At 46.8% G+C, this 25890-nt stretch overlaps 1 protein-coding gene across 1 annotated transcript; it reads right to left on the bottom strand.

The window, feature by feature from the left end:
- Nucleotides 1-730: 730 nt before the first annotated feature.
- Nucleotides 731-25890, bottom strand: LOC121700730. The gene is made up of 10 exons (XM_042083932.1): nt 25832-25890; nt 25342-25518; nt 23055-23273; nt 21550-21558; nt 20571-20681; nt 10940-10961; nt 10286-10324; nt 9744-9817; nt 6071-6200; nt 731-1513 (listed from the first exon to the last, which is right to left on the bottom strand). The coding sequence occupies exons 1-10, from the start codon at nt 25888-25890 to the stop codon at nt 731-733; spliced, it is 1623 nt and encodes a 540-aa protein (XP_041939866.1).

The raw sequence follows: 25890 nt of genomic DNA, 5'->3' as shown, positions 1-25890 counted from the left end.
ACACTGCAGGATTCATCCAGCTAAAGATATATCACGCTGCCATTACCAATACCCACCAAATTCACTTAATGGCCAACAGAGTCTCATGGCATTAGGTATGCAGCAAACATGTCAGTGAGCTGGGTTTATGTCTGGATAAAAATGGGAAAAGCAGAGCAAATGGTTTGTGGATTACTTAAAATGTTGCACAGTTGTAGAGGGAGGGCATTTAGAAAGCAACACATAAAAGTCCCTCTAGGTAACTGGTGCTGTCTTTATTGTTGTTGGCTATCGATGTCACAATACTTTTTTGTTTTGCTTCGTTCAGCAACTTTTCACAAGTTGACACCAAGTTGTAAGAGATACATAGGTATGGGCAAAAAACGTCCAAACATGGAAGTCCGCTCAAGGCCTAGCTGTGTGTCAATCTTTCGTGAGAAACGCTTCAAACATTTCTGATGAATGGCAGCAGGTCAAGTAAATTAAATAATATCAAACATTTCAAGTGCAAAAAATCCAGAAATTTTCATCTCACTGCCACAAATGCATTGTATGATGTATTTCCAGCTATTTTGTTTTTTAGACAATTTAAAAAGTATACCCCCTCTCCTTCTCTCAGGCTGCTCTTAAAGCGCTGGCAAGAAGTGAGAGGGTATAATATATATATATATATATATATATATATATATATATATATATATATATATATATATATATATATATATATATATATATATATAAAAGTGCTGAGTCACAGTTTGGTCATTGGTATGTGCAGGTTATTCCAAGGCCCCATCCACAATTCCTCTTCGTCGGACTGCGTCCGGTCGCTGTGCGACTCGGTCACCAGCTGCGCCGGTGACGGCTCCTCGTTGTCCACGGCCGACTCCTGCTCGCCGGACTCGCTCGTCCGGTCAGGCGCCTGGGTGAGAGTCAGGTTGACCTTCGACCCTGAGCTCTCGGTTGCTGAGGCACTGGAGGCTAGAGAGGGGCCGCCACCACCGCCGGCACTACCATCATCGCCACCACCACTGCCGCCTGCCCTGCCGAGACTTCCGCCGGCCCTGCCGAGACTTCCGCCGCCGCTGAGGTCGTTCCGCTCGACGATGGCGGCGGCGACCACGTCCGGCGTTGTGGCGACAGCCCCGGGGTTACTGGAGGTGCCGTCGTGCTCGGGTGCAGAGTCTGACAGGTTGGGGCTGTTGAGTGGAAGCCTCTCCTCATGTGTGACTGCCAGCCGGTCCAGCTTGCGGAAGTGCTTGGCCAGGCGAGACGGCGAACCGATGCCGAGGCCAATGCCGCTACCGCCGCCGGGCTTGAAGCTGTTGGCCAGCACGGAGCGACGAGTGCGCACCACCGAGCCGTTCTGCGCCAGGTACACGCTGCCGTTCACGCTCGTGCTGGAGGTCGTGCCATGGGTAGGGGGGGCGCCCGGCGGTCGCCCGCGTTGCGTCTCGGGGGCGCTCTCTTCACCCGTGGAGCTGGTCTCGTACTCCCTGTCCACCACCAGTCTGATGCGCTTCTTTCTCCCATACTGCAGAAGAGACACAAGAAGGCCGTAAACATTCACTGCAGGATATTCTATAACAGCTTTTTGCTTTTTCAGAGAGAATCAGTAAAAAAAACAGCAGAGAATTGGTCAAAAAAACTGCAGAGAACAGCAAAACATGTTTTCATGATGAAAGACTCGTACTGAGCCAAAGAAGGTCAAGTACTGGATTGGTAGAAAAGACAGCAATGATAAGTCTACTAAGTGACTGTTTATGCTGCTGAGATATGCTGCTTAGAATGTCATAGAATGTCTCTTCTAAACTGTTCAATCTGTGCTATGATGTGTTGTGCAGTGATGTTCAGTTCACTGTATTTTTTGGTTTTCATGCATTATGAAACATGAGTACACTGCTGCTGAGACATCACACAGTAAAAAAGGTCGAAGTACAAAACCATCCATATACGAAATCACACACAAACGGAGCACGCACAAACTCGGCATTCTTTACGTTGGCGGAAAGTGGCAGGAAAAGAAAACAGCTGTAGAAAGTAAGCCTGTTGAAAAGTGGAGAAGAAGGAGAACATGCAATTTCACACTTTAGAGAGATTCAGAGCGTGCTTCACAGGCTGAGATTCAAATCACATCAGCACCACACCTGCACAACCATGCTAGTTTTAACGCTGGAGAGAAAAGAGATGGGAGAAGATGAGGGGAGAAGAGGGCCCCTAGTCTTACTGCACCGTGCTGAATTCGTGGAACTTAGGAATCTTGATGTGCATTCGAATCGTCTGCCCCATCGTTGGAGCTGTTGCCGTGACGACCGCTGCCTGTGCCGCCCGTCTCGGCCATCTCGTTGTCCTCGGCGATGGGGGAGAGGCCGGCTCTGGTTGAGGACCCAGTCGTTGAGGAACTGATGCTCTTTGTGATCTTTCCCGAGCTGGCGCTTTGCAGGTTTCCTCCGGAGCTGCTAGACATTTTGTCTGTAGCCGTCTGCCTGCTTTCTGAATCAACCTCCTCTTCCTTCTGCTCCTCTTCTTCAGAGGATTTTTTCTCACTCGCTTCTGTAATTGTGTCCTTGGACCTCCCAGACCTCGTGCTGCTGCTGCTGTTGTGCGCAGAACCAGACCTTGACCGCGATCTGGATCTGGTTTCTGCTGTCTGGCTGCTCGGTTCCGTCTCTGATGATCCGGTCTCTCTGCTGGTCCTGCTGGCTGAGGACCTAGAGCTCTGCTTGCCGCTAGATGCTGACCCTCTGCTCAGTCCAGCCGAGGACATCCGTCGGGACGCCATGTGCGAGGACTTGATGGAGGAGGAAATGGACGACTCCTCTGTCCTTCCAGACGAACCAGATCGTTGCAGCTGAGAGCCTTCCGCTGAGTCGGACTCCGGACTACCTGTTGACCCTTGTTCAGAATCCGATGGTTCTGACTCCCTGTTGGACTCCTTCTCCGTGTCGGTCTCTCCTTCGGTCTCTGTCTCAGACTCTTCATCCGATTTGGAACGTCTGCTCTTCGTCTCAGAAACGCTCTCCTCATCCTCGTCCGATTCCTCAGACCGCCGACTTACACCGTCTTCATCAGAATCGGAGAGTTCGTCTACGCTGCTCCGCTCTCGCGTGTCTGCTGTTGACGACGATGCGACGCTGCTTGTGTCAGAAGGTGAGGTCGTTGGAGGAATCGTGTCCCCGCTCCCGCTCCCACTCCCCGATTCGGGGCTACTCCCGTCCCGTTCGCTGTCCCCTTCCACCTTCAGGGAAACGTCTGAATCCCCACTCTCCTTCTCGGAGGGTTCTCCGTGCGCTGCGTCCCTTCCACCACCCCCACTGACGGAGCTCACGGACTGGACACCACTGCGGTCAGAGCTCCCCTGGGGCCTCAGCCTCGTCTGGAGCTTGGTGGCCACGCTGATGCGGCTCAGGATCTTACCGAGGCGAGCCTTGGCCGACGGCCTCACCTCCTTCGTTTGGAAGTAGCTGCCGTCGATGACCATGCCGCTGTCCACGCTGTCCGAGCGCTGCGCTCGCGACCCCATGACGGGGAAATCTCTACTTTCTCCGCTGCCACCACTGCCACCACTGCCAACCCCGTTTCTCTCGTCAGAAGCGAGAGGAAATATTTTGGACTTTTTCCAGGGGGTTTGGTACGGGGAAGGATGGCTGGAGGGCTTAGATGAGGCCAGCAGCTTACTCAGCTTGACCATGGCTTTGAGCTTGTGGGCAGGGTTTGAGCTGTGAAGCCTGGAATCAGTGCTGCCCTCTAGTGGCCCAGTCGGGTCCTGCTCAGGAGATCCAAGGGGCTGGTCCCCGAAGGCCAATCTCAGGGGAGGCCTCCTGAGTGGAGCTCTGCCCCTCGGCCCTGCCCTCCTGTCCTGCCTGGCTACCTGTCATGTCAAGTTACAGCAGCGCACGCCTTCAGTCATCCAAAAGGTTTCATTACCACATTACACATACCAGCTGTTACATTTCACTCAACCGGACAACAGTATAATCATCACAACCCACTACTATGGTATAAAGCAGGATACAATACAAAACTCATGTTGTTGTAGATTACTCTAATTAAGCTATTTTACAACTGCCCTGTGAAACAAAAACAAGACATGTTTCAACTGGAGTCCAGGAGCACTTGTTACTGGACTGATGTGCTAATGTGAAGGGACTGTGTTTAAGACCGTATGAGCTAGTGCCAAAAACCCAGGGAAGAGAACTAAAGCACATTGGGGCAGTTATCTGGCTGTGGAGGATCTTTTTTCTAAAGTAAAATAGCAGCTAAAGTCAGGAAGTAGCATACTGTTTTCAAACCAAACTCCTTGTAACTGTTATAATACTACAATGTACAATACAGAAGAGATCCCACACATTCTTACACATCAATTTCAACTGGTCAAGGACATTTCAGGCCCAATTCCATCATATCAAATTCAAGGACCTAACATGCCATACATAGTTTGAGACACAAATCAAGGTGAATTGCAGTGCTGAGAATGTTTACAATGAGAATTAGCGGGCTTTGCAGGAGCTCAGAGACCACAATTAAAACGAGAGGGGCTTGCTTATATGAGCACTTCTGAACACTTATGCACCCTCTTGACTTTTCTAACACAAAAAATATAAATATATAAATTCAAGCACTTTCAATGACATCCCCCTGTCTAGTTACACTTTCAAAGGCCTTGATTTATTTCCTCAAATTCACAAACATTCAAGAGCCTTTGGGAGCACCGTCTAGCATTTGCTTCAAGGCCTAGTTGCATAATAAATTAAAACGTATTGTACTCCTTCCAAAGGACACACGGAGGCATTGTTGATCAGTGACTAATATACTCCAGCAGTCTCCGAGGGGCAGAAGTATTCACTTAACCCTTAAAGGAGTACCGTCACACCGGTGTGACGGGAATGTTGGGAAATTAACATTCTAAAGAATATCTGGGTTCATTGAATTCAACATAGAATTTTAGAACCTTCAATTGTTGCGGAACTTAGAATGTTCAAAAACCTACACCTTTAAGGGTTAACTACTCCATTAGTGACTGGACACACCTGTGGTTAACGGACTGTACTGTAGTAGCAGTTGTAGTAGCAGCACTAGTAGCGCGATCGCTAATCAAGCCTGGCAGTGGTTAATGCATAGCGAAGCAGGCTGCTGTTGCCGCTAACAGACTCCCGCTGTGGCCCTCTCATTAAAGTGTCAGTGTTGCCACATCAGCTTTCTCCCCATGGCCACAGACGCTACTGTTCACAGCTAATGTTAATGGGTTGGGCTTGGGCTGTGTGCTGAGGACTAGTGTAAGACCTGCTGTCCTCGCAGTAGTTAATAGATGTGTTAGTTTTGTTTAGTTAGTTTGAGTTTTAATTAAGGTGTAGTCTTTGATTATAATCCTACTTAGGCTCAGGTGCACGTTCATGTGCCTATGTGTCAATTTGTCTGTGAGGTTTCTGAGTGTAGGCCTATGTCTGTGAAAAATTCCATTTGAGTGGACGATTAAGATTTCTATTCTATTCCAAAATATGAGTGAAAACACTAGAAGGAGGTCACTTGCGCTTCAGCCTGGTTGGTGCTCACGGAACAGGACGCAGAAGTCAAAAGAGGAGACCCAAGGTCTAACTAGAACCAAGGAGTAGGACCGGATCACACAACGCTTTAAGAAGAAGACGCATGGGCATTGAAACGTTAGTCGGTTTGCACTAGGCTAATAAAAATCACTTAAAGCGGTGTGTGCTTCGGTCCTACTCCTTGGTTCTAGTTAGACCTTGGGTCTCCTCTTATGAGTGAAAGCTACTCTCACACACTGCAAGGGGTTAACATGTGTCTATTTGTCTGTGAGGTTTCTGAGTGTAGGCCTATGTCTGTGAAAAATTCCATTTGAGTAGTAGACGATTAAGATTTCTATTCTATTCCAAAAGATGAGTGAAAACCCCTTGCAGTGTGTGAGAGTAGCTAACATGTGTCTTTTTGTCTGTTTGGGCCTTTTTTGGGCCTGAAATCGCTGATACAACCTTTAAGATTTCTATTCTATTCCAAAATATGACTGAAAACCCCTTGCAGTGTGTGAGAGTAGCTAACATGTGTGCTGGGTAGCGTGATGGTAGTCAGGGCTCACCTCGCCCTCAGAGTCCTGTGGGCTGTAGTAGTAGCTGCCGTCGTCCTCCATGATGACCTCTCCGTACTCGTCATACATTCCCGTTGGGGAGATCAACTTCCTGCGGCTGCCATACTGAGGGAGGTCATACCTGAAGGAGGAGAGGGGGAGGGTTAAAGGTCACAGCGCATGCACCATACAAACACAGACACAATCATACATACATACCCACACAGATACAGTATATACATACATACATACATATACATATACATATACATGAGAGGTTAAAGAACACACACACACACAGGGAAGATGGCTACAGCACACACACAGGAAGACCGCAAGGTCGAAACGTTATCTGCCAAATGAGAAAATAAACCAAGGAGTGTGCAAACTTTTTTCATAAAAAACGTTTTTGTTCAGCACCTGGGATGTGCACAACGTCTCCTTGTAAGTGTACAGCACACACACACACACACACTAGTTCCCAGACATGCAAAGGCACAAATAGACACACACATGACGTATCTGCTCTTAATTACTTCAGATGCCTTACAGGTACAGCACACACTCAGTGCAGTGCACCAATACCACATCCAGTCCTCAACACAATATGAAGCCACAATTCTGAATGCGTATTATGGACAAAAATATACACTTAATACCCTCTCCGCACAACTCCCACGCCTGCCCACATGCATGCAAATCATTCCCTCTGCAAAGCGTCTGGCCTACTGGGGGGGTGGGGGATTGGAGGTTTGCTTAAGACATTAAGTCCTTGACATTTTCATTCTCAATTTGCCAACGCATCACAACAACAGTCAGTGGCTGCATGCCCAAGGGACCTCAATTACAGACAGGCCTAGCAGTGAACCCCCGGGCACCTTTTGGTCTGTATCTGTCTGTGTTGATTCTCCCTCCCCGCCTCCCCCTTAATGGGATTTCTCCTTCACGGGCATTAGTGCGAGTCCGCTGACACGCTGCTCCCGTTCTCTCCGCGGTGCACGGCGAGCCAGAGTTCACCCACGGTACCTATTTGCTCCAAGCTCCTTTGACTGGCACTCGCCGCCGGTGCCAAGGTCGAGGCCGACGCTGTCGGGACATCTTGTTAGCGCCAGGGAAAGGGGGCAGGTGGGGAAACGTGGGGTCAAAAGTGCCACAGCCGGGGGCGCCCCAGGTGAGAAGGATTTTGGCACCCCGGGGAGTGTGTGTGTGTGTGTGTGTGCGTGTGGGTGTGTGTGCTTGTCTGTGTGTGTGGGAGGGAGCAAGCAGTCAGCAGCTTAGGTGGCACCACAGAGCAGCGGATTACGCAGGTAGCCCTGACGCAGCGCGACACGACACCACACAGTTGGCACTGTGCCAAGATGTCACCTTGGTTTTCGCGACGAGGCAGAGCGACCACGTGCTAAAGTAACACAAACCCCATCTGAGCGGGCGTGAGACGCCACGGCAACCGAAGCAAACAGAGATTAGCTGGCATCAGCGCGGCGGATTACGCAGCTGGTGTGAGGGTGGCACAGCCGTGACCAGTCAGAATTGATGCAACAAGAGGGCAGGTGGGGGCAGTCTCGTCCACATGGCTGAGGGTGATGACCGCAGGTCGGAGTCATTCCAGCCGAGAGGAGTGACACCTCGTCTGACTCATTTTACTTCTGAAGCAAGTCATTCCAAACAAAAACAAAAACAGATTCCAGACTTGGAGCAGTAAAATAGATGGTCTTCACAATGGATTTACAACAGAACACAGAAAAGAAAAAAATACAAAGGACTTCTTGACAAGAAAGCAACACCGCCTGAAGAGATGAGAAAAAGTTTGGTACGGTACGAAAAAAACAAAAGGAACAGTGAAAGAATTGTATTGAAGTATTGAAGACCCTTTAGTCACCACTGAAGGGCACCAGCGACAGACCGATCAAACAAATTGATCAGTGTGAGCAGGTGTGTTCCTGTTCAACCGGGAAGACAAACGGCAGCGCTGAGCTCCCTAGAACTTTAGCTGCGCTGGGAGACCGCAGAGCCACCACAGAAATGAAATATTTCGCGGTTTACCACAACCATCACAAAAAGATGTACGATTCAATATCAAAAAAGTATTATTTCCCCAAGTCTGCTACATTCAGAATGCTAAAATATCTGGCTGAATTCATAAAATGACTGAACACGTATTTCAGAAAATTCATGAGGTGGTGCCCTTCTAAACCCAAACTGGTAAGACTCTAGATAGTGTGGCCACAGAGGCTTAACAGATCATCTGTTAACATCCAAGTTCAGTATATAAAATCATTGTTGAACAATTACTGAACCAAATCTAACCCCTAACCTTAGCCCTACTTATAAATTGTATTTTTTTATATTATTTTTTTTTTCTTAAAAAGAAATCCTCCAATAAAACACTCATATTGCACATGACTGGCGTGTAGTGTCTTGTGCCAATTACGGCAGTCCACTCAGAGGAAAGAAGAAATATGCTATCAGATGACTGAGATGTGTGTGTGTGTGTGTGTGTGTGTCTGTGTGTGTGTGTGTGTAAGGGGAGGAGAAGAAATATGGTATATCAGATGACTGAGGTGTGTGTGTGTGTGTGTGTGAGGGGAGAAGAAATATGGTATATCAGACGACTGAGATGGGTGTGTGTGTGTGTGTGTGTGTGTGTGTGTGTGTGTGTGCTCTTGGAATTTCTAATTAAAAGTTGAAAAGAGGTGGATGTATCTGCTGTGCACAGGCACCGGTTGGGAGATTCAGATCTTTCATCCCATGAAATGATCATCATCATCGTCTCCCTCGAGTGCAATAGAGACAGAGAGAGATGGAGACAGAGAGAAAGAGAGAGAGAGAACGTGTGTGTGTGTGTGTGTGTGTGTGTGATGGATCCCTTGAGCTTAATTCAGCATGTGTGCTCCTGAGCCAATCTGCATTGGCGATGTCTCATCTTGGAGATGCCATCTGGGCTTTTCTCATTGTGGGGCCTGAAGACTGATTGGTTGAGACAGTTGTGCTCGGGACAGAAGACCAATCACATTCCCCCTGCTGCTTTAAGCGCCCGCATTCATCACCGGCTACCGGGATCAATGCAGAGAAACTCTCAGGGCTGATGTATGAGTTTTACATAGCCTACACATGCATGTTGGCTGTACACACACACACACAAATGTAGACACGCATTCACACACACACACACACAATCACACACACACACACACACACACACACACAGACACACACGCAGACACACATGCAGACACCTGTGTGTGTGTGTGTGTGTGTGTGTGTGATTGTGTGTGTGTGTGTGTGTGTGTGTGTGTGTGTGTGTGTGATTGTGTGCAGGCAGACTGCAGAGAAACAAATGCTACTAACTCGAGAGTGTGCCCTATTTATAATCCCTTGTAGTGTATAATGACTGCCATACATCCGTTTGTTAATAATTCATCTTTTCAACAATGACTCATTTTTTCACAGGCTTCAATTCCTCTGTGGATGTAAGACCATTACCCTGCTTTGTTAGGTTACAACCGGCTCAGTCCTCCACAGTATCTTCACTGTGTGTCATGTATGTATGTGTGTGTGTGTGTGTGTATGTGTGTGTGTGTGTGTGTGTGTGTGTGTGTGTGTGTGTAGAGAGAGAGATAGAGAGGGCACAGAAGTGGCTGCTGTTTTGGGAAGCAACAGGCCTGTCTGTGATGAAGTCGCTCACCCGTGTTCATAATTATAGTAATCCTGGGTGTAATAGTCCTGCCCAGGGTCGATGCCCGACTCCATTGAGAGCTCCTGTCGAGAAAAGGAGACTCATTATCCATTCAAATAGACACAAAGAGACAGTGTGTGTGTGGGTCTGTGTGTGATAGAGAGAGAGAGAGAGAGTGAAAGAGAGAGGAGAGAGAGAGCGATCTAGCGAAAGAAAGATAGAAGGATGGAGAAAATAAAAGAGATGACACAAAGAGACCTAATGACTGAACAACAGTGAGAGGGAAAGAACGAACTCTTGCAGGAGGATGAAGAGAATGAGGAAGAGGAGGAGGATGGAGTTTAAGCTCGACAAAACAAGGCTGCATGAAGAGAGATGACAGAAGCACACAGAAACACAGAACGAATGAAAGAAAGAAAGAAAGACAGATATACATTAAGAATGAAAGAAAGAAAGAAAGAAAGAGAAAGACAGACAGACATAAAGAAAGAAGGAAAACTGCCGAGAACATTGAGCTGAGGCAGAGACAGAAAGGAAGTGAGCCAGCGTACCTCAGGGCGCAACAGAGAAGGTCGCAGAAGTTGTTGCTGCTGCCATCAGTCCGAGGACAGGGAGGATGGAGAGACACAGGAGAGGAAGAAGAGGAGAAGAGGGGAGGATGAAATAATAGAAGAAAGAGAGCATTGTATTAAAACAATGAAGGAGAGAGAGAGAGAGAGAGAGAGAGAGAGAGAGAGAGAGAGAGAGAGGAGGAGAGAGAGAGAGGAGAGAGAGGAGAGAGAGAGAGAGAGAGAGAGAGAGAGAGAGAGAGAGAGAGAGAGAGAGAGAGAGAGAGAGAGAGAGAAGGCGAGGAGAAGGGACAGGCTTTGTAGGCAGGAGGTCAGGGTTGAGTTTGATAAAAAAGAAAACAGACAATTTTGCCTTTCTGTGTTTTCACCATCAATCACAACCGAGATGACCAGTCTGCCAACTCAGCAGTTTTAGGAGAGGACCCCAACAACTCAATATCCCAACACACAAACAAAACTTTCCCCTTTTCTCCCCTTCTGTCTTTAATACTGATCTGAAAATCATTTTTTATATTAAGCTCTATCTACTGATAAAAATGGACTGGCTTTTTCCAGCAGAGACAAAATGCCTTGCAGGAGAAATGTAATGCATTTTTTTTTTTTTTTTTGTTCAGGGGGGGAAATGAAAACACTTACCTCCTGATGTCCGTAGCCTCTCCTGTGATGGACAAACATGGTGGAGAGAGCAGGGAGTGAGATTACGGGAGATAAACAGCCTACAGGCATTGTGAAAGTTAAGCATTATAGATGCTGTGCTATCTTCTAGAAGTGGGGTTGCTTAAATCAACTGTCCTGTTCTAGGCCCTTCGTTCCCTTTCAAATGCACGGGTGCGGTGATGGAATGGCACACTTTACTTGCAAAGGCTGACACAAAACACATTACTCATAAATCTATTCTATTATTATGTCTTAGTCAGCGAAAATGCATAAAAGCAGGGGCACAATGGTACAGTATAAGACAGAGAGAGAGAGAGAGAGAGAGAGAAAGAGAGTGACAGAAAAGATGCGATTGCTGCAGAGAAAGAATGTAAGGACGTGAGTAGATTCAGATGTGACATGAAAATAAAGGACATCATTTTACATCGTCTTACATCGGACATCGTCTTTTTCTTTATTTCATGCTAAAGTTTCTCTGTCCTGAACTTTCGCACAAGAAGGCCTGCACTGGCTCTGTGGTGAATGTGCTGGTACAGGAATGTGCTGTCCCATTCATCAGGCAAGGGCAGCCACACACTGCTGCAAATCAAAGGCTCTGCTCACATCAAAAACAGGATCCACCCAGCAATGCCCCCCCCCCCCCCTCCCAAAAAAAAAAACGCCTTCTATCTGCCAACAAACACAAGCGTCTTATTTGAATGTAAATGAGATTTTTTGCATTTTTCTACAGAATGTTCATTTGGAGTTTGCTATGTTTATGTGTGTGTGGGGCAGAATATTTTGTGTGTGATGGGGTAGTGGTGGTGGTGATGGGGGGGTGTTACGTGTGCGTGTAGGAAGCAACATTTTTTGTGTCTGTTTTCTGTGTGTGCACCTTACTGTGTGTTAGTGACAGCGTGCGCTCTTCACGCGTGTGTGTGTGTGTGTACATGACTGAACAGAGTAGCCGCATTGGGAGCACACACACACACACACACACACACACACACACACTGGAAATTAAAATTCTCTGCAGGCAGCCGACCATCACAGCTAAATTGCTCCAATTGTTCTCTGATGGGGGCGTAATGAGGAGCTCAGAATGAAGATTTATCGCTAAACAAGGATATGTGACTTTCAGAGGACTTCCTACACTCCTCTTACTTTCTACTCCCCCTCAACCCCTCTCCACAACACACACACACACACACACACGCAGACCTTACTATCCTCCCCCAACACTGCCATCCATCCTTGCAGGAATCCCACCTCCACCCCCACCAACCTCATTCTACCCTCCAGTGTTGCATTCCAAGTGACCGATGACACTCATCCAAGGAAATTCCTCCCGCTCCTTTCTCTCCGGAATATTCCCGCTCGGTTCTGGACACCTCGTGATAAATAACCGGCTCTATTAGAAGGCCGGCCCGGGCCAATCCAGGCAGCGCTGAGACGAATGGACCGCTGCAGGGCCCCGTCGGCTGGTTAATTAATAATGCTCAACTATCTGCTCTCAGTCCAGCATCTGCGTGTGGTTAGCGTCTGGCCCCCCTCACTGTCTGGGCCTTGAAGTGACATGCCTGGAACGCTCGCCTCGCTCACTCACTCACTCGCCTTGCTCTCCTGTCTGCGCACACACGCATGAACGCACACACACACACACACACACACACACACACACACACACACACACACACACGCGCGATGCCAAGGTGGCGTGACCGAGTGAGCACTCATCGTTCTTCTGCAGCGCATACAAGTGACACCACAGCAGGAGGTGGCTATTCATCTCCGGACCCGCAGCATGTGTGTGGGGTGAGAGAGAGAGAGAACAGAAACAGAAGAGAGAGAGAGAGATGGATGGATGGGTGGGTGAGGTGGGTCCATACATTTTCCAATAAATCTGCCAGAAAAAAAAACAGTGCCCACAGCTCCCAAACAAAGAGTTCACCTGTCAGGCTGAGTGTCCATGACGCAACTTGACCAAAACTCTCGCTCTGCTGCTTGCAGCTGTTGTGCTGTTTACATGTTTAATGAGAGCATTTGTATGTCTGACCAGGGAATATCCGGCGACAGTAATTCTGTCTTTACAAAAGGCCATTTGGACTAATGCCATATGTCCCTTGTTAAGATTCATTGGTTAATCTACTCATTTAGTAATAATGGAAAAAGGCATGGAATGTTTCAGGAAGCTCATAGTAAAAATACAAAACTGGTTATGGCCATGAGAGGCAATTACAACGCCTTACTGTCAGAAGGACTAAAGATCAAGTATTTTGTTTTTAGGGCAATAATGCTTTGAAAATTCACACAGTACATGCAATAAACAGGAATCTGCTGCAACACCAGGACACGATAAAGGACTCACTTTTGATGTTGAAAAACATTTTTGTTATTTTTCAGTTTTTTGGGATTTACTGACATAACATATTTGGTGAGAACAACTGTATTGGGTAGATTGGAGGTGGACCTGTCATGAAATAGATATATGATGTATGATACTGTATATCAAGATGCAAGTTCTGAAGGTGAATCCTGGGAGATTCTAAGATGGCCGAGTACAACCTGAATGACTAGGGGAGAGAAATGTACAAAAAAGTATACAACACAATTTCTTTCAAACTAAGCCAACTGAAATTGAAATTGAAAGCATTTTAGCATGGCTTAAAATGACAAAGTGGGATTACTGCATGGTTATCCACAGGCAGAGGTCATGCAGTTTTTGGGTGGTTTGGTTGTAGTTGTGCTGTGAGTGGTGGTGGTATGAGTGTGTGTGTGTGTGTGTGAGAGAGTGTGTGTGTGGAGGGGGAGGGGGTAACCTAAAGGAGAACAAACTCTATAACAAAGGAAACTGTGTAATCGATCATTTAATTTCTTCTCCATTCCTTCACGCTTACATTAATTCATATGTGCCTGTGCCACCTGGAGACGCATTGCATTAACTTGCTATTTATGGCATCACTGGCTCTATTAGGAGAAAAGGAGACGCAATTCAGCCTCACACATCAACAACAGTGATAACAACAGGCTCTTTAGTGACGGTAGGTGGATCTCTTGAGTAGGTTATCTCATTTAAACGGGGATTAGAGAGGAACGCCGACAGAGCCACGCCTGTCCGTGCGTGCCTGGCCAACTCTCCCCAGCGCGAGGGGAGGGGAGGAGAACTGAGGGGAGGACAGCGCCATCGATTGCATGATCAATCTCAGGGATTTGCATTCAGTGTCCGATAAGCTGACGGAGGAGCTGCTCCAGGTCAGGCTTACATATGCAGAGGCAGACTATTGTGTGTGTGTGTGTGTGTGTGTGTGTGTGTGTGGGTGTGTGTGTGTGTGTGTGTGTGTGTGTGTGTGTGTGTGTCTGTGTGTGAGAGAGAGTGTGTGTATGTGTCTGTGTGTGTGAGTGTGTGTTGTCCAGTGGTAATGCTAAACACTTCTGCAGTATTTTGTATGGCCATTACTGCGCTAAAACAGGACAAGAAAGCGCTCTGATACATTGTTATGAAGTAGTGCAATGTTGTGTTCGGGAGCTTCACACAGTCATCCTCCACACTGCGAATGCTGTAAATATTATCTGTTTTTAAAGCATAAGTGCACTTGATCACACAGGCAAGAAAGGCTGCTTCACCCACATCAAGTGGTATCATCTTTGACTTTTTTGTTGCTTACTGTATTATTGCATACAAAATCCAGCGATTGACGACTCTCCTTTTCACCTGACTCACACTAGGTGATGGACGCCCTGTGCTTACAAGCTGGACACTGCTGCCTGAGGACATAAAATCGCCTGTGACTGAGCTCTAAAGGAAAACCAATACGTGGACCTCATAAGGGCCTCTCTGCCCACTCACTCACTCACTCACTCACTCACTCACTCACTCACTCACTCACTCACTGCCTTCATGAATTCCACAGTGAAGATCGAATGGCATTGAGCACTTCACGCAAGTTTGCCGTCAGTGACAAGCTCACGGATCTCAATGTGTTGGGGTTTTTTTTTTCTCTTTTTTTTTCCCTGCTTCTGCAGGTGGAACTTGTGTTGAATGGCTCGTTCAGAGAAGGCTTTTACATAATGCATTGGTGCTCAAATATACCCGCACGACCAGTGTGATGGCATCAGGAGCAAGACAAAGGAAAGTGGGGAAACAGAGAGGCAAGCAGACAAGGGAGACGGAGAGCATGAAGCGGGGGATTTGAGCAATGTTTTTATGGAATACATATGTGCAGCCAAGGAAAACTAAATTATAGCCTCATTTCAAATTCCTCCCCCCAGAGAAAAGCCTTCAGACAAAGTTAAGTGAACATGGAACAGAGCCTTCTGGGTAACCAAATTGACTGTCAAAATGACAAAAAGAAGAAAAAGAAAAGAAAAACAGAACTACTGCTTCCATTCACCATCTCCAAGCTCATTGTAGTGATTTAAAACACATACTTAACTAAATCAATAACACAGATACACACACACACACACACACATGCACACAATCTCATTTTGAACTAAATGAAACTGGAAACTGGAAAAAAAATGTTTTTACAAAAGGAACCCCCCCCCCCCCCCCCAATCCCCCCCATCCCCCGACCCTCACTTCCCGGTGTTCACAATACCTGAAGAAACACCAGGAGACATTTCACAATGCAAACTGACGGAAACATTTCACAATGCAAACTGTTTGAAGTCAAGAAGAGTAAAAACAGAACCAAAAGAAGAAGAAAAAAACAAACGAGTCTGTGATGAGGAACGATGAAATGAGCATGTGAATTACAGAGCTACAAAGAAACACAGAGAATAAGGGAAAGTGAGTGAGAAATAGAGAGAGAGAGAATGTGTGAGAGATAGAGTAAGTTAAGAGATAGAGTGAGAGGGAGAAAGAGAGAGAGAATGTGTGTGAGATAGAGTAAGAGTGATAGAGAAAGAGAAAAAGAGAGTGTGTGAGAGATAGAGTAAGAGGTGAGAGAGAGAGAGAAAGAGAGAAAGATAGAGTAAGAGTGTGAGGAGAGAGACAGAGTGAGAGAGAGAGAGTGTGTGTGAGAGATAGAGTAGAAGTGAGAGAGAAAAAAAGAGAGAGAGAGATGTTTTTAGAGTCACAGGATAGTGGACTGCGATGGAAAGCGCTTCTCCAGCTCCTCCACGATGGAGTTCATGTTGGGGTTTGGGGGTGGCAGCACAGCGACGCTCTCCCCAGTGTCCTCCCCCAACTGGCTCTGCCGCCGCGTCCACTGCCCCACCTCCACTGCCACCTCCTCCACTGCCGTCGGGGGGGGCCTCCTCCGCAGTCTCGGCCTCAGCAGTCTGATGCCCTGGACACAGCCTTGGGGGGCCTCTGCTTCTTATCGATCTGGACTGTACATGTTGGCAACGGACTTCTCTATGTCGGCTATGTTCTTGATGTTCTTAAGGATGCCCTTGAGCTCGCGGCGGGGCGCGTCGGGCTCCGGAGCGGGCAACGGGGGCGGTGGGGGTCGGAGCTTGACCGGCCGCAAGGAAGTGACCGCCGGCAGGGGCGGCAGCACGAACGGGGAGGCGATGAGCGGGGCGTGGGGGTTCGGGGGAGTTGGAGGGAGGCGGGAGGGGAGGTGGAGGAGGTGGCGGGGGTTGCTGAGGTCCCGGAGGAGGGGATTGGGGAGGGGTGGAGAAGGACTCGGGGGGCGAGTGGGGCGAGGGGGGAGGTTGGAGGGGGAGGTGGGGACTGGGTCGGGGGAGGTGGGGTGGGAGGAGGTGGTGGCGGGACGTCGGGCGGGTCGGGGATCATCTCCACCGTGACGGCGTAGGGCTCGGGCGTCGTTGGCGAAGCCGGCGCGGAACTTGCGGAGCGCCGGTAGGGGTGGGCTTGTGGGTCGGCGGCGGAGACGACCCGTCGATCTGGGTGACCTACGATCGACGGGGGCCCGCCTGGTGGTGCCGGGGACATGGGTGGAGGAGGGGGTGGTTGGCGGCGGCGGTGCCGGGCTGCTTATTGAACGTGGTCAGCAGGAGGTCCAGCGAGCCCCTGGATTCGCGGCTTTGCCGCTGCTTGGCCTCCAGGATGGCCTCCTGTATGGCCTGCTGCTCGAACTGCCTGGCCTGCTCCCTCACGGACAGCTTCGTCTCGATCCCCCCTCCTCCACCTCCACCCCGTCCTCCACCTCCGCCCGCAAGCTCATTCATCCCCGCGGCTCGGCCTCGACTCCTCTTCATCTGCGCCTCCCAGTGACCCTCCGAGTGGCCGCCGAGCGCCGCCTTCCTCCGCAGCGTCTCGTAGGCGTTCCCGCCGCGCAGCCTCGAGGGCAGCGTCCAGGCGTTGCCCGAGCGCCATGTCGTTGGCAGCGGGAAGCGCGACAGCACCCCCTTCAGGCGGCGACGCTGCGGCGAGTGCGTGCCGAGCAAGTCGCGCCGGCGCTGCGCCTTGCCCTCTATGCCCGGGTTGCTGAGCGTGCCGTCGTCGGCGTAGAGCGGGTTGTGCGTGGTCACCGGATGCTCGTCCGACAGGAAGGTGACGTTGCTGTTGGACTTGGGCAGGTTGTTGAGGGACGCCGTTGGGCTTGTTGCCGTGGTGGTGGTGCGTGTTGGAGAGGCTCCGTGTGGTCAACGTGCTGATGAGGTGCCGCCGGTCACCTCCCTGGATCGCACCATGATTGCTTCTGATCGCAAGGGTTAGTGTGTTTGGGGAGGGTGGAGGGGGGGAGGGGGGGAATGAAGATTTAGGGGCAGCGGGGGAAAGAGAGAAAAGAAAAAAAAGAAAAGAAGACAGAACAAAATGGCTTGAATTGAAAAAATAGACAGACAGAAAGAAACAAACAGAATGATATAGAAATGAAGGGATTATAGTTTTAGAATAGAAAAAGAAGCATTTTGGTCACTGAACAGAATATTAATTAAGAAATGACTTGGCCTTGGCCCAAACACTTAAAGCCTTGAGAGAGCCCAAATATTTGCAACACTACAACTACCAAACAGCAACAAACACCTACTTCTAGATGACACAAGTAAAAGGATTCAAAGCACACATGGGATAACTGATTGGAGACTAAACCAGCAAACCACACAGCACAAGCAAGCCCATCAGGGACCAGAGAGGACTTCAGCCTAAGCTATGCTAACACATTCCCCACCATCACTGCCCAAAACAAATCCAGTGAGGCCCTGTGGAGTACATGACTGGACAGAAGCAGGTGGTAGGGGGCTTATCTATCACAGATAGGGAAATGTGTGGCTATCGCGACTATTGCAGGCCCCTAAAGCGTCCGGCCTGAAGCGGTAGCGGAATGCTGAGTTGGCGGAGAGGCAAGGCCTAGCTGCCTGTTAGACAACACGTCCAGCTTGACCTTTTCTGGGCGACAGTCAAAGCACTTAAAAAAAGCACACCGCTATCCATACACAATGAAGCTTGGACACTGCATCACACTAAGATGGAAAACACAGGAGCAGCTAAAACAAGCCAAACAAACGAACTACTGGGATACAAAGTCCACTAACAACATACAGCATAGTATACACTATACAAGTGAAACTCGCTACGCACACACACACACACACACACACACACACACACTCACACACACACACACATCTTATTTACTTACTTAAGCCTGGTATCCATACAAGAAAAGTATGTAAAGGAAGCAAATGAAAGAAAATAATAACAAAGAACAATGATCAAAACAAGCTTATTTATGAGCTCCTGTTAAGCTATTAGTTAAAGATGACAGCAGTGATGATGGTAATGATGATGATGGTGAAGGTTATGAGTAATAAGATGGTGAAGGTGGTGGTGACGATGATGATGATGATGATGATGATAATGGGATTCGGGTGAAAGCAGAGAGGGTGGGTGAACGTGGACTGGCTGTGTGTGGAATGAGTCGCCTTTGAGTTGCTGCAAGAGGGGCACTGACAAAAGCAGGGCACACTGGCCACAATCACCACCACCATCATCATCACCATCATCATCATCAGGCTGTCCCCAAGCACCAAACCAGCAGGGACACAGTGCAGTGGTGACAGTAATCATGTTGTTTTTTTCACCCAGACATTATGAGGTCACCAGGGAGAGAGTGAGGATGATGGTGGGCGAGCAGAGCATTCGTAAATAAATAAGTCCGAGGCCTTTCTGGACGGCTCATCGTTTTGACTTACTATGAGCATGTGCGTCCACCCCACCCTGTCCCACATCGCACGGCCATAACGGACATAGATTGATAAAGACCACTTTTATTTCTTTTCATGTTTTTAACGCTACAGTGTCAGATAGGGGGCACAGATCAAGGAAATCATTAAGGACACAGTAGAGATGAAACAAGACCTACAGTAATCTGGTAACATTCATGGCGATCACCAGAAAGAGAGAAAGAAAACGTGAAAGAAAAGGAAAAAGAGAAAAAGACAGAAAGTTTGGAAGCAGCTGTAGCTGTATCTGCCCACAGACACATCTCATTAAGTCTGAAAACCAGGGCTGATCCACCAAACGGCTTATCGATAAAAATTATTTATATTTCCGTCCTGGTGGGCCCTGATGTGGAATTAATATTTCAATTATCTTAAATTGACATCCCTTTCCTCCCCAACGCACTTTCACTTTCTGAGTGAGATGGGGAATGGTGGCATGAGGGGTAATTGCATAGTATTTTCAGTGTAATAAGAAAGAGAAAGAAATAATTTCCTTACTCCAAATTGTGTTTTCATGCAATATGAAATCCTATTAATAATATAATTAATAGCAGCACATCTTCCAGGCACGGGAAAAGAGAAAGAGAGGGATAGAGAGAGAGAAAGAGAAAATAACCCTGCTGAGATATGACATAGACAGTCTGACAGACCCCCCCCCCCCCCCCACACACACACACACACTCACACACTCATGCGCCCCACCCCCCAATACCCATCGATGGAGTGTTGAAAGAGCATCATCAGCCTCTTCCTTTTAGCCAAAGAGAGGCTGGGTCTGCTTCTCAGATAACTTAAACATTTAGCTTAACTTCTGAGCAGTGTCATACTGGCACACCATCTGTGAAGAAGTGACTCAGGTTTTGCTAGCTTAGCTCAAAACTATGTCTTGCTAACGCAGCGTTTGACCATGGAGAATCAGTCAGAAATATGAATGAGGGAGAGAACGAGAAAGAAAAAAACAGGTAAGATTTAGAGAAAAAAAGAGTGAGAGTGAGAGAGTAAGAGAGAGCGAGAGAGAAGTAGAACGAAACTGAGGCTTGTGAAATGCTTTGCGGGAGTGCACCTGATGTTGCCTGCCCCAGCACAGCATGTAGCAAACAGTCATAGCTGGATGTCAACGTGTTCCTCCAAAAAAAAAGCTAGCTTGTACCCAGGAGCTTACAGTGAAACATCACCAGAGGCAATTTCTCTGGACTATCCTCTTACCTACCGTACTTCCTACACTTCTCAGAACATCCTGTATCACCAACAGGAGGTGAAAAACATCACCACTGACACTTTAATCTTCATCAAGGTTCCATTAACTAACATTAGTTAATGTAGCAATTAACACCAAAAACAACAAGCGTCACATTAATAATGCGGGAATAAAGTTAAATTCATATAATTTAGGTCAACAAACGGCTTTATTTATTCATGTTAATTAATATTAATTAATGAAACCTTAATGAATTGCATCACCATATCAGCTGAAGATAAAATTTGTACTTACATGGTGCTGTCGCCCAGCTCCTCATAGAGATTGTTGGTGGCGGCGCCCACAGATTTGCCCGTTGGCAAAACCATTTGGATCCGAGCTGTTTTCGCACATTCTGCCTGTCGCCTTCAATCACATAAGTCAAAAATTAGGAAGTGGCCAGGCATTTATATAAAGAGCACACTACTTGATGGAACATAATCACTAACTCGGATATAATATCATATTAAATTAGATTTGATTTGATTAGATTAGATTAATCTTTATAGTCATTGTGGTTATGTAAGTTGTACATTTATTAATCTAAACATTATGGATGGGATAGGGTAGTGCAACTGCAATTGTCTGGGGGGGGGGGGGGGGGGGGGTGCTGAGGTTGTTTATTCATATTCTGTTGATATTTCAGGGTCATCTTTCAATCATCCAAGCTAAAAACAAAACTCCATATAGTAACACTCCACAGAGTGTTACTATATTCTACTATTATGCAGCTTTCAGATACAACGTGACGACGGCACCGCAGTGTTCTAACACCCATTATTTCCAATGGCTTCTACTATTATGGATGAACCTAGCAGCGAGCACAAATTGCAAATCACTCCCTATCCGTATCAGACCATTTGAGTAAAATCCTTGGTATACCTTCACTTTCCCCATCAAAACTTTTCCTTCTCTCTCTCTCTCTCTCTCTCTCTGACTCAACATTAAGGGGAGGTTGCACCAGTCAGAGCACGTAGACACTGATCAAAATCTCAAATTCAGATGGTGACTCCTGTGTGTTCAAAGAAACCAATTTTCCCAGCATATTTTTTATGCGCCATCCCAGACAATAAATAATATTGCACTATTGTCTTTTTTATATATATATATATATAGCCTGAAATAGCCTGTGCAGAGGAGTGGGGTGTTGTGGTGGATGTGCTTTGAATTCTTTTTCTGAAGGAGAGTACTTAAACGTCTCTGCTATAACAATCAATGAGGACATCATACTCACTCTTTAAATCTGATGAAGTTGATGATGTTGTTGAAGAAGAAGAGGACGATAACGCCCAGAGGATGCAGGGAGGATACAAAGACAGGAAGACATTAGACTAATGAGTAAGTTATGCACAGGGTCGATATTATCACTTAACCATGCATCACAATCAACCACATAAAAAGCATAATAGCCCTATTGAAAACATCAGAGCACTTGCCAATGAGTTGAAGCTGTGCAAAGGCACTCGTAAAAAAAAAGAAGAAAAAAAAAAGAAGGGGAAATATTGCACCTACAGAGGACTCCTTTTCTATTAGAGATGGACGCGTTTCATGATCACTACACTAGCTGTGCACTAACGTGTGCAGAATGTTAAAAATGGCCCTTCCTTTGAAATGCACAACAATGATCCTCTAATATTTGTCTCGAGTGGCGTTAATTAAAACTGCTTTCACGCCATGTGAGTGCAAGATTGGCACTAAAAGGCGTTGCTACGGTGATTTATGGAGAATTAGTGGCAAGACCATGAAACTATGGAACAGGCCTCCAGAGGCATGCACATGTACGTGTGTATGTGTATGTATGTACGTGTGTGTGTTTGTGTGTGTGTGTGTGTGTGTGTGTTTGTGTGTGTGTCTGTCCATGTGTGTGAGTGTTTTCTGTATGTGTCTTACTCAAAGGACGATCCATGATCATTGCATTTCCATTGTAATTACATTACTCTACACCAGGGATTTCCAAACTGTGGTACGTATATCACCGGTGGTACACAAGCTTCCACTAGGGGGTATGTGAGATGAAAAAGGCAATGTCGGAGTGGTGTTAAAAAAACGATTTTTAAAAAAAATCTTAAGCCTATGTTCTCTTTGTTCTTTGTGTTTCATAATGTTCTTGAATTTCCCCTGGGGATCAATAAAGTATCTATCTATCTATCTATCATGTTGTTCACCCCACTGTTTTTTTAGTGTGAGAGCTCACAGACCAGTTGTACATTTTGAATTTGTTATTTGTTATCATGTAGGGCGGCTTATTAAACATGATGCCTGGAATGTTTGGGAACAGCTGCTCTACATGGTGGTATATGGCAATCCACTTAATATTCAGGTCAGCTTGGTCATGACTGGAATTTGATTGAGCATGTCATCTCTTGAATCCCATGTGGATTTGCGAGCATGTATTTGTGTCGGTGTATGGGCACATATATCTATCTATAGCACCCCACTTTTGTCTCTGTGGTTGGCAAAGCTGAGTAAATATGTGCTTGTGTGTGTGTGTGTGTGTGTGTGTGTGTGTGTGTCTGAGTTGTGTGTGTGTGTGTGTCTGAGTTGTGTGTGTGTGTGTGTTGTGTGTGTCTGTGCATGTGTGTGTGTGTGTGTGTGTGTGTGTGTGTGTGTGTGTGTGTGTGCGTGTGTGTTGTGTGTTTGAGTGTGCACACATCCATGTCTCCACAATCCCATACACGTGTGTATCACCTTGTGTATCTATGCATCAGTGTGGCGGTGGGTGGCGGCGTGTGTACTCACTGTCTGTAGGTGAAGATGACAATGAGGATGGCGGGGATGCAGCAGAGGATGATGATGATGGCCAGGGCCAGGAGCGCGCCCTCCGTGTAGCCCACCGTCTGCACCGACTTCTTCACGCTGGCCACCACGTCTGGTGTGCGGATCTCCAGGATACGCCCGCCGCGGCCCAGGTATGGCTGGAACTCCTTGTTGATGTCCAGTAGCTTCCCGTCCAGAAACCTGCACAACAAGTCAAGTCAAGTCAAGTCAAGTTTATTTATATAGCGTATTTCATACACAGGGGTAATTCAATATGTTTTACATAAACAAAAGCAAAGAATACTAGTTAATAAAAGCATAAAAGGGCAATAGTTAAAATAGTTTAAAAAGTAAAGTACCTAACATAGAATAACTAAAAAACAAGTTGAATCAAGTCTACACAAGGTAGAATACTGTAATTAAAAGACAGATTCGAAATTTGTAACTCAGTGATATCAGGAAGTGCATTTGATCCCTTAGCAGACATGTGCCCACACAACATCATTTAGCAACAACACTGTCAACACTGCTCAAAAATTTGACCTGTGTACCTTAAGAAAAAGGGAAAATGTGTGACTTCATACATCAATACTTTAATAAGGGTCACTAAATGCTATCCTCAAGTAAGTGTGAATCAAGACTAAAGAGCTCAGTGATCAAGGAGAGATTTTGTGGCTCATAATTCACATGACACAAATGGTGACATGCTTCAAGTCCAATTGCTAAAAACATCACACAGTGCAGGAGCAATTACGGCAATTACAGAGATCCATCATTTCGATCTGGAGTGTGATCTACTGTGACTTCACTATGGGCTCTATGATCGATGAATAAATGACCCTGACGGATCTTGAATTAGCAAAAATCGGGCCAATGTCAACCCACATTTACATCACTGTTTGTTAGACTGTAATTCCTATCTATCTTTCCCCTCATACACACTTGTTCGATACATAAAACAATTATGACAGAGGGGGAAAATTGCTGTTTTCCTTCCAAGTCTGCTCCCTGCAGTTTTGTGTGAAGCACATCTAATTCATTTACTAACAGTCAGGCAGTTTACAGTTGGCAAACATTGCCTGCGATGACATCAGGGAAGCCTCAGATACTATTTTTATTCTAATAAATTCTGCCTCTCCAAGTCAACAAATAACATTTTAGCGCTAAGAAAAGATCTAGGGGGCGGCCCTTACATGCTGAGTGGCGCACCTTGGAGTGCTGTTGTTTGCTGAGTGGTTTTAGGATCGGGGTGTAAACAGCTAACAGTGCCCTCACCAAGGAGAGCTGCCACTATATTGGCATAACGTGGAGGGCAAGTGAGTGTGGGGATTTTTATGGACCTGGTGTCTGTCTAATGCTGCATTCCAGACGACTCGGAAGTCAGAAATGTCCTAGTTAGAATCTCCCAATTTCATTCCAGACAAACTCTGAGGTCAAGAATTCTGGCATCCTACTGGGAAAAAGTACAATGGAACCCCACTTCTGAACTTGTGGGGAAGTCGATCTACCCCAACTTCAGGGTTGGAACTGAAGTCCAACCTCCGACGTCTGAGTTGTCTGGGATGCAGCATAAGTCAAAACCTTCAGCAGGCAGGCATGTAAGGAAGAGAAGCAGGGAGCTCCACCATAGTGACTACCTGTGTCAGTGAGAGTCAGATGACATTTGTCGTCTAATGTGCCAGTATAAGCCAAGGAGTCAGTCCCACTAGTGCAAGTTACAAGCAAGTCTCAAGTCCTAACCATCAAGTCTCAAGTAAGTCTCAAGTCCTAACCATCAAGTTTCAAGTAAGTCTCAAGTCCTAACCATCAAGTCTCAAGTAAGTCTCAAGTCCTAACCATCAAGTCTTAAGTAAGTCTCAAGTTCTAACCATCAACTCTCAAGTAAGTTTCAAGTTCCCACTGTTGTGAAAATCAATCAAGTCAAGTTGACATAGTTTGTGTGGTAAAGGACAATGAAAGGCGAGAGTTTTAACAATGACATGAATGAAAGAAGTAGAGGAGAAAAGGCCAAGTCTAAGAGAAGATGAGGAAGACGAGACATCAGGAGTGAGTGAGCGGAGGATGAGAGGAGACAAGCGGGACCCAGAGATTGTATGATGAGGAGGAAAAGAGGGGACCAAAAGATCAAAAGAAAATGGAGATTGTTAAGATGAAGGGCACAGATAATGTAAGACAGAGAGAGCAAGAGATGGATGGTATGGAAATGAAAGAAGGAGAGAAAGAACGTAGGAAAGATGAATACAGAACAGACTATGACTTAGCCACCCACTTGTAGAGCTCCTGACGGGACAGCGCGCGATTGGTCAGGGGGTCGATGGCGTACACCATGAGGTCTGACTTGGAATAGTCTTCTTGCTCAAAGCTGTCTCCATAGCGACGAGGCCCGATGGACTCCACGACCACTTTAGCGCCGGGGATCTGGTCTTGAACGTAGCGCTCTAGAATCCTGCCGGAAACATTTGGACAGAGAAGAGGGAGAAAGAGAGAATGAGTGGGGAGGTAAAGAAAGACCCTTCAGGAAGCACAATTAAAGAGAGAGTGAGAGAGAGAGAGAGCGAGAAAGACAGAGAGAGAGAGAAATAGAGAGAGAAAATACAGCCTAGCACCTCTTTCTTTTGGGCTTTTCTGCTGAATTCATTTGCACATTTTTACACTTTTAAAAAGCCATGCTTTCCATAAACAAATGAATTTGATACAAACTTCCATTAGTGAGGGCCCTGGAGTTTTGACGGAAGAAAACACAACCCCAGATGTCAAACCTCAGGATGTTTGGAGCATTTCTTGTGAAGATAGTGTGAAAATGCCGCTTTTCTGGCAT

The sequence above is a fragment of the Alosa sapidissima genome, chromosome 24 (assembly GCF_018492685.1).
Source record: "Alosa sapidissima isolate fAloSap1 chromosome 24, fAloSap1.pri, whole genome shotgun sequence".
NCBI lineage: Eukaryota > Metazoa > Chordata > Actinopteri > Clupeiformes > Clupeidae > Alosa > Alosa sapidissima.
Note: the sequence above shows the minus strand (reverse complement) of the source record. Positions and strands in the feature narration are given on the sequence as shown.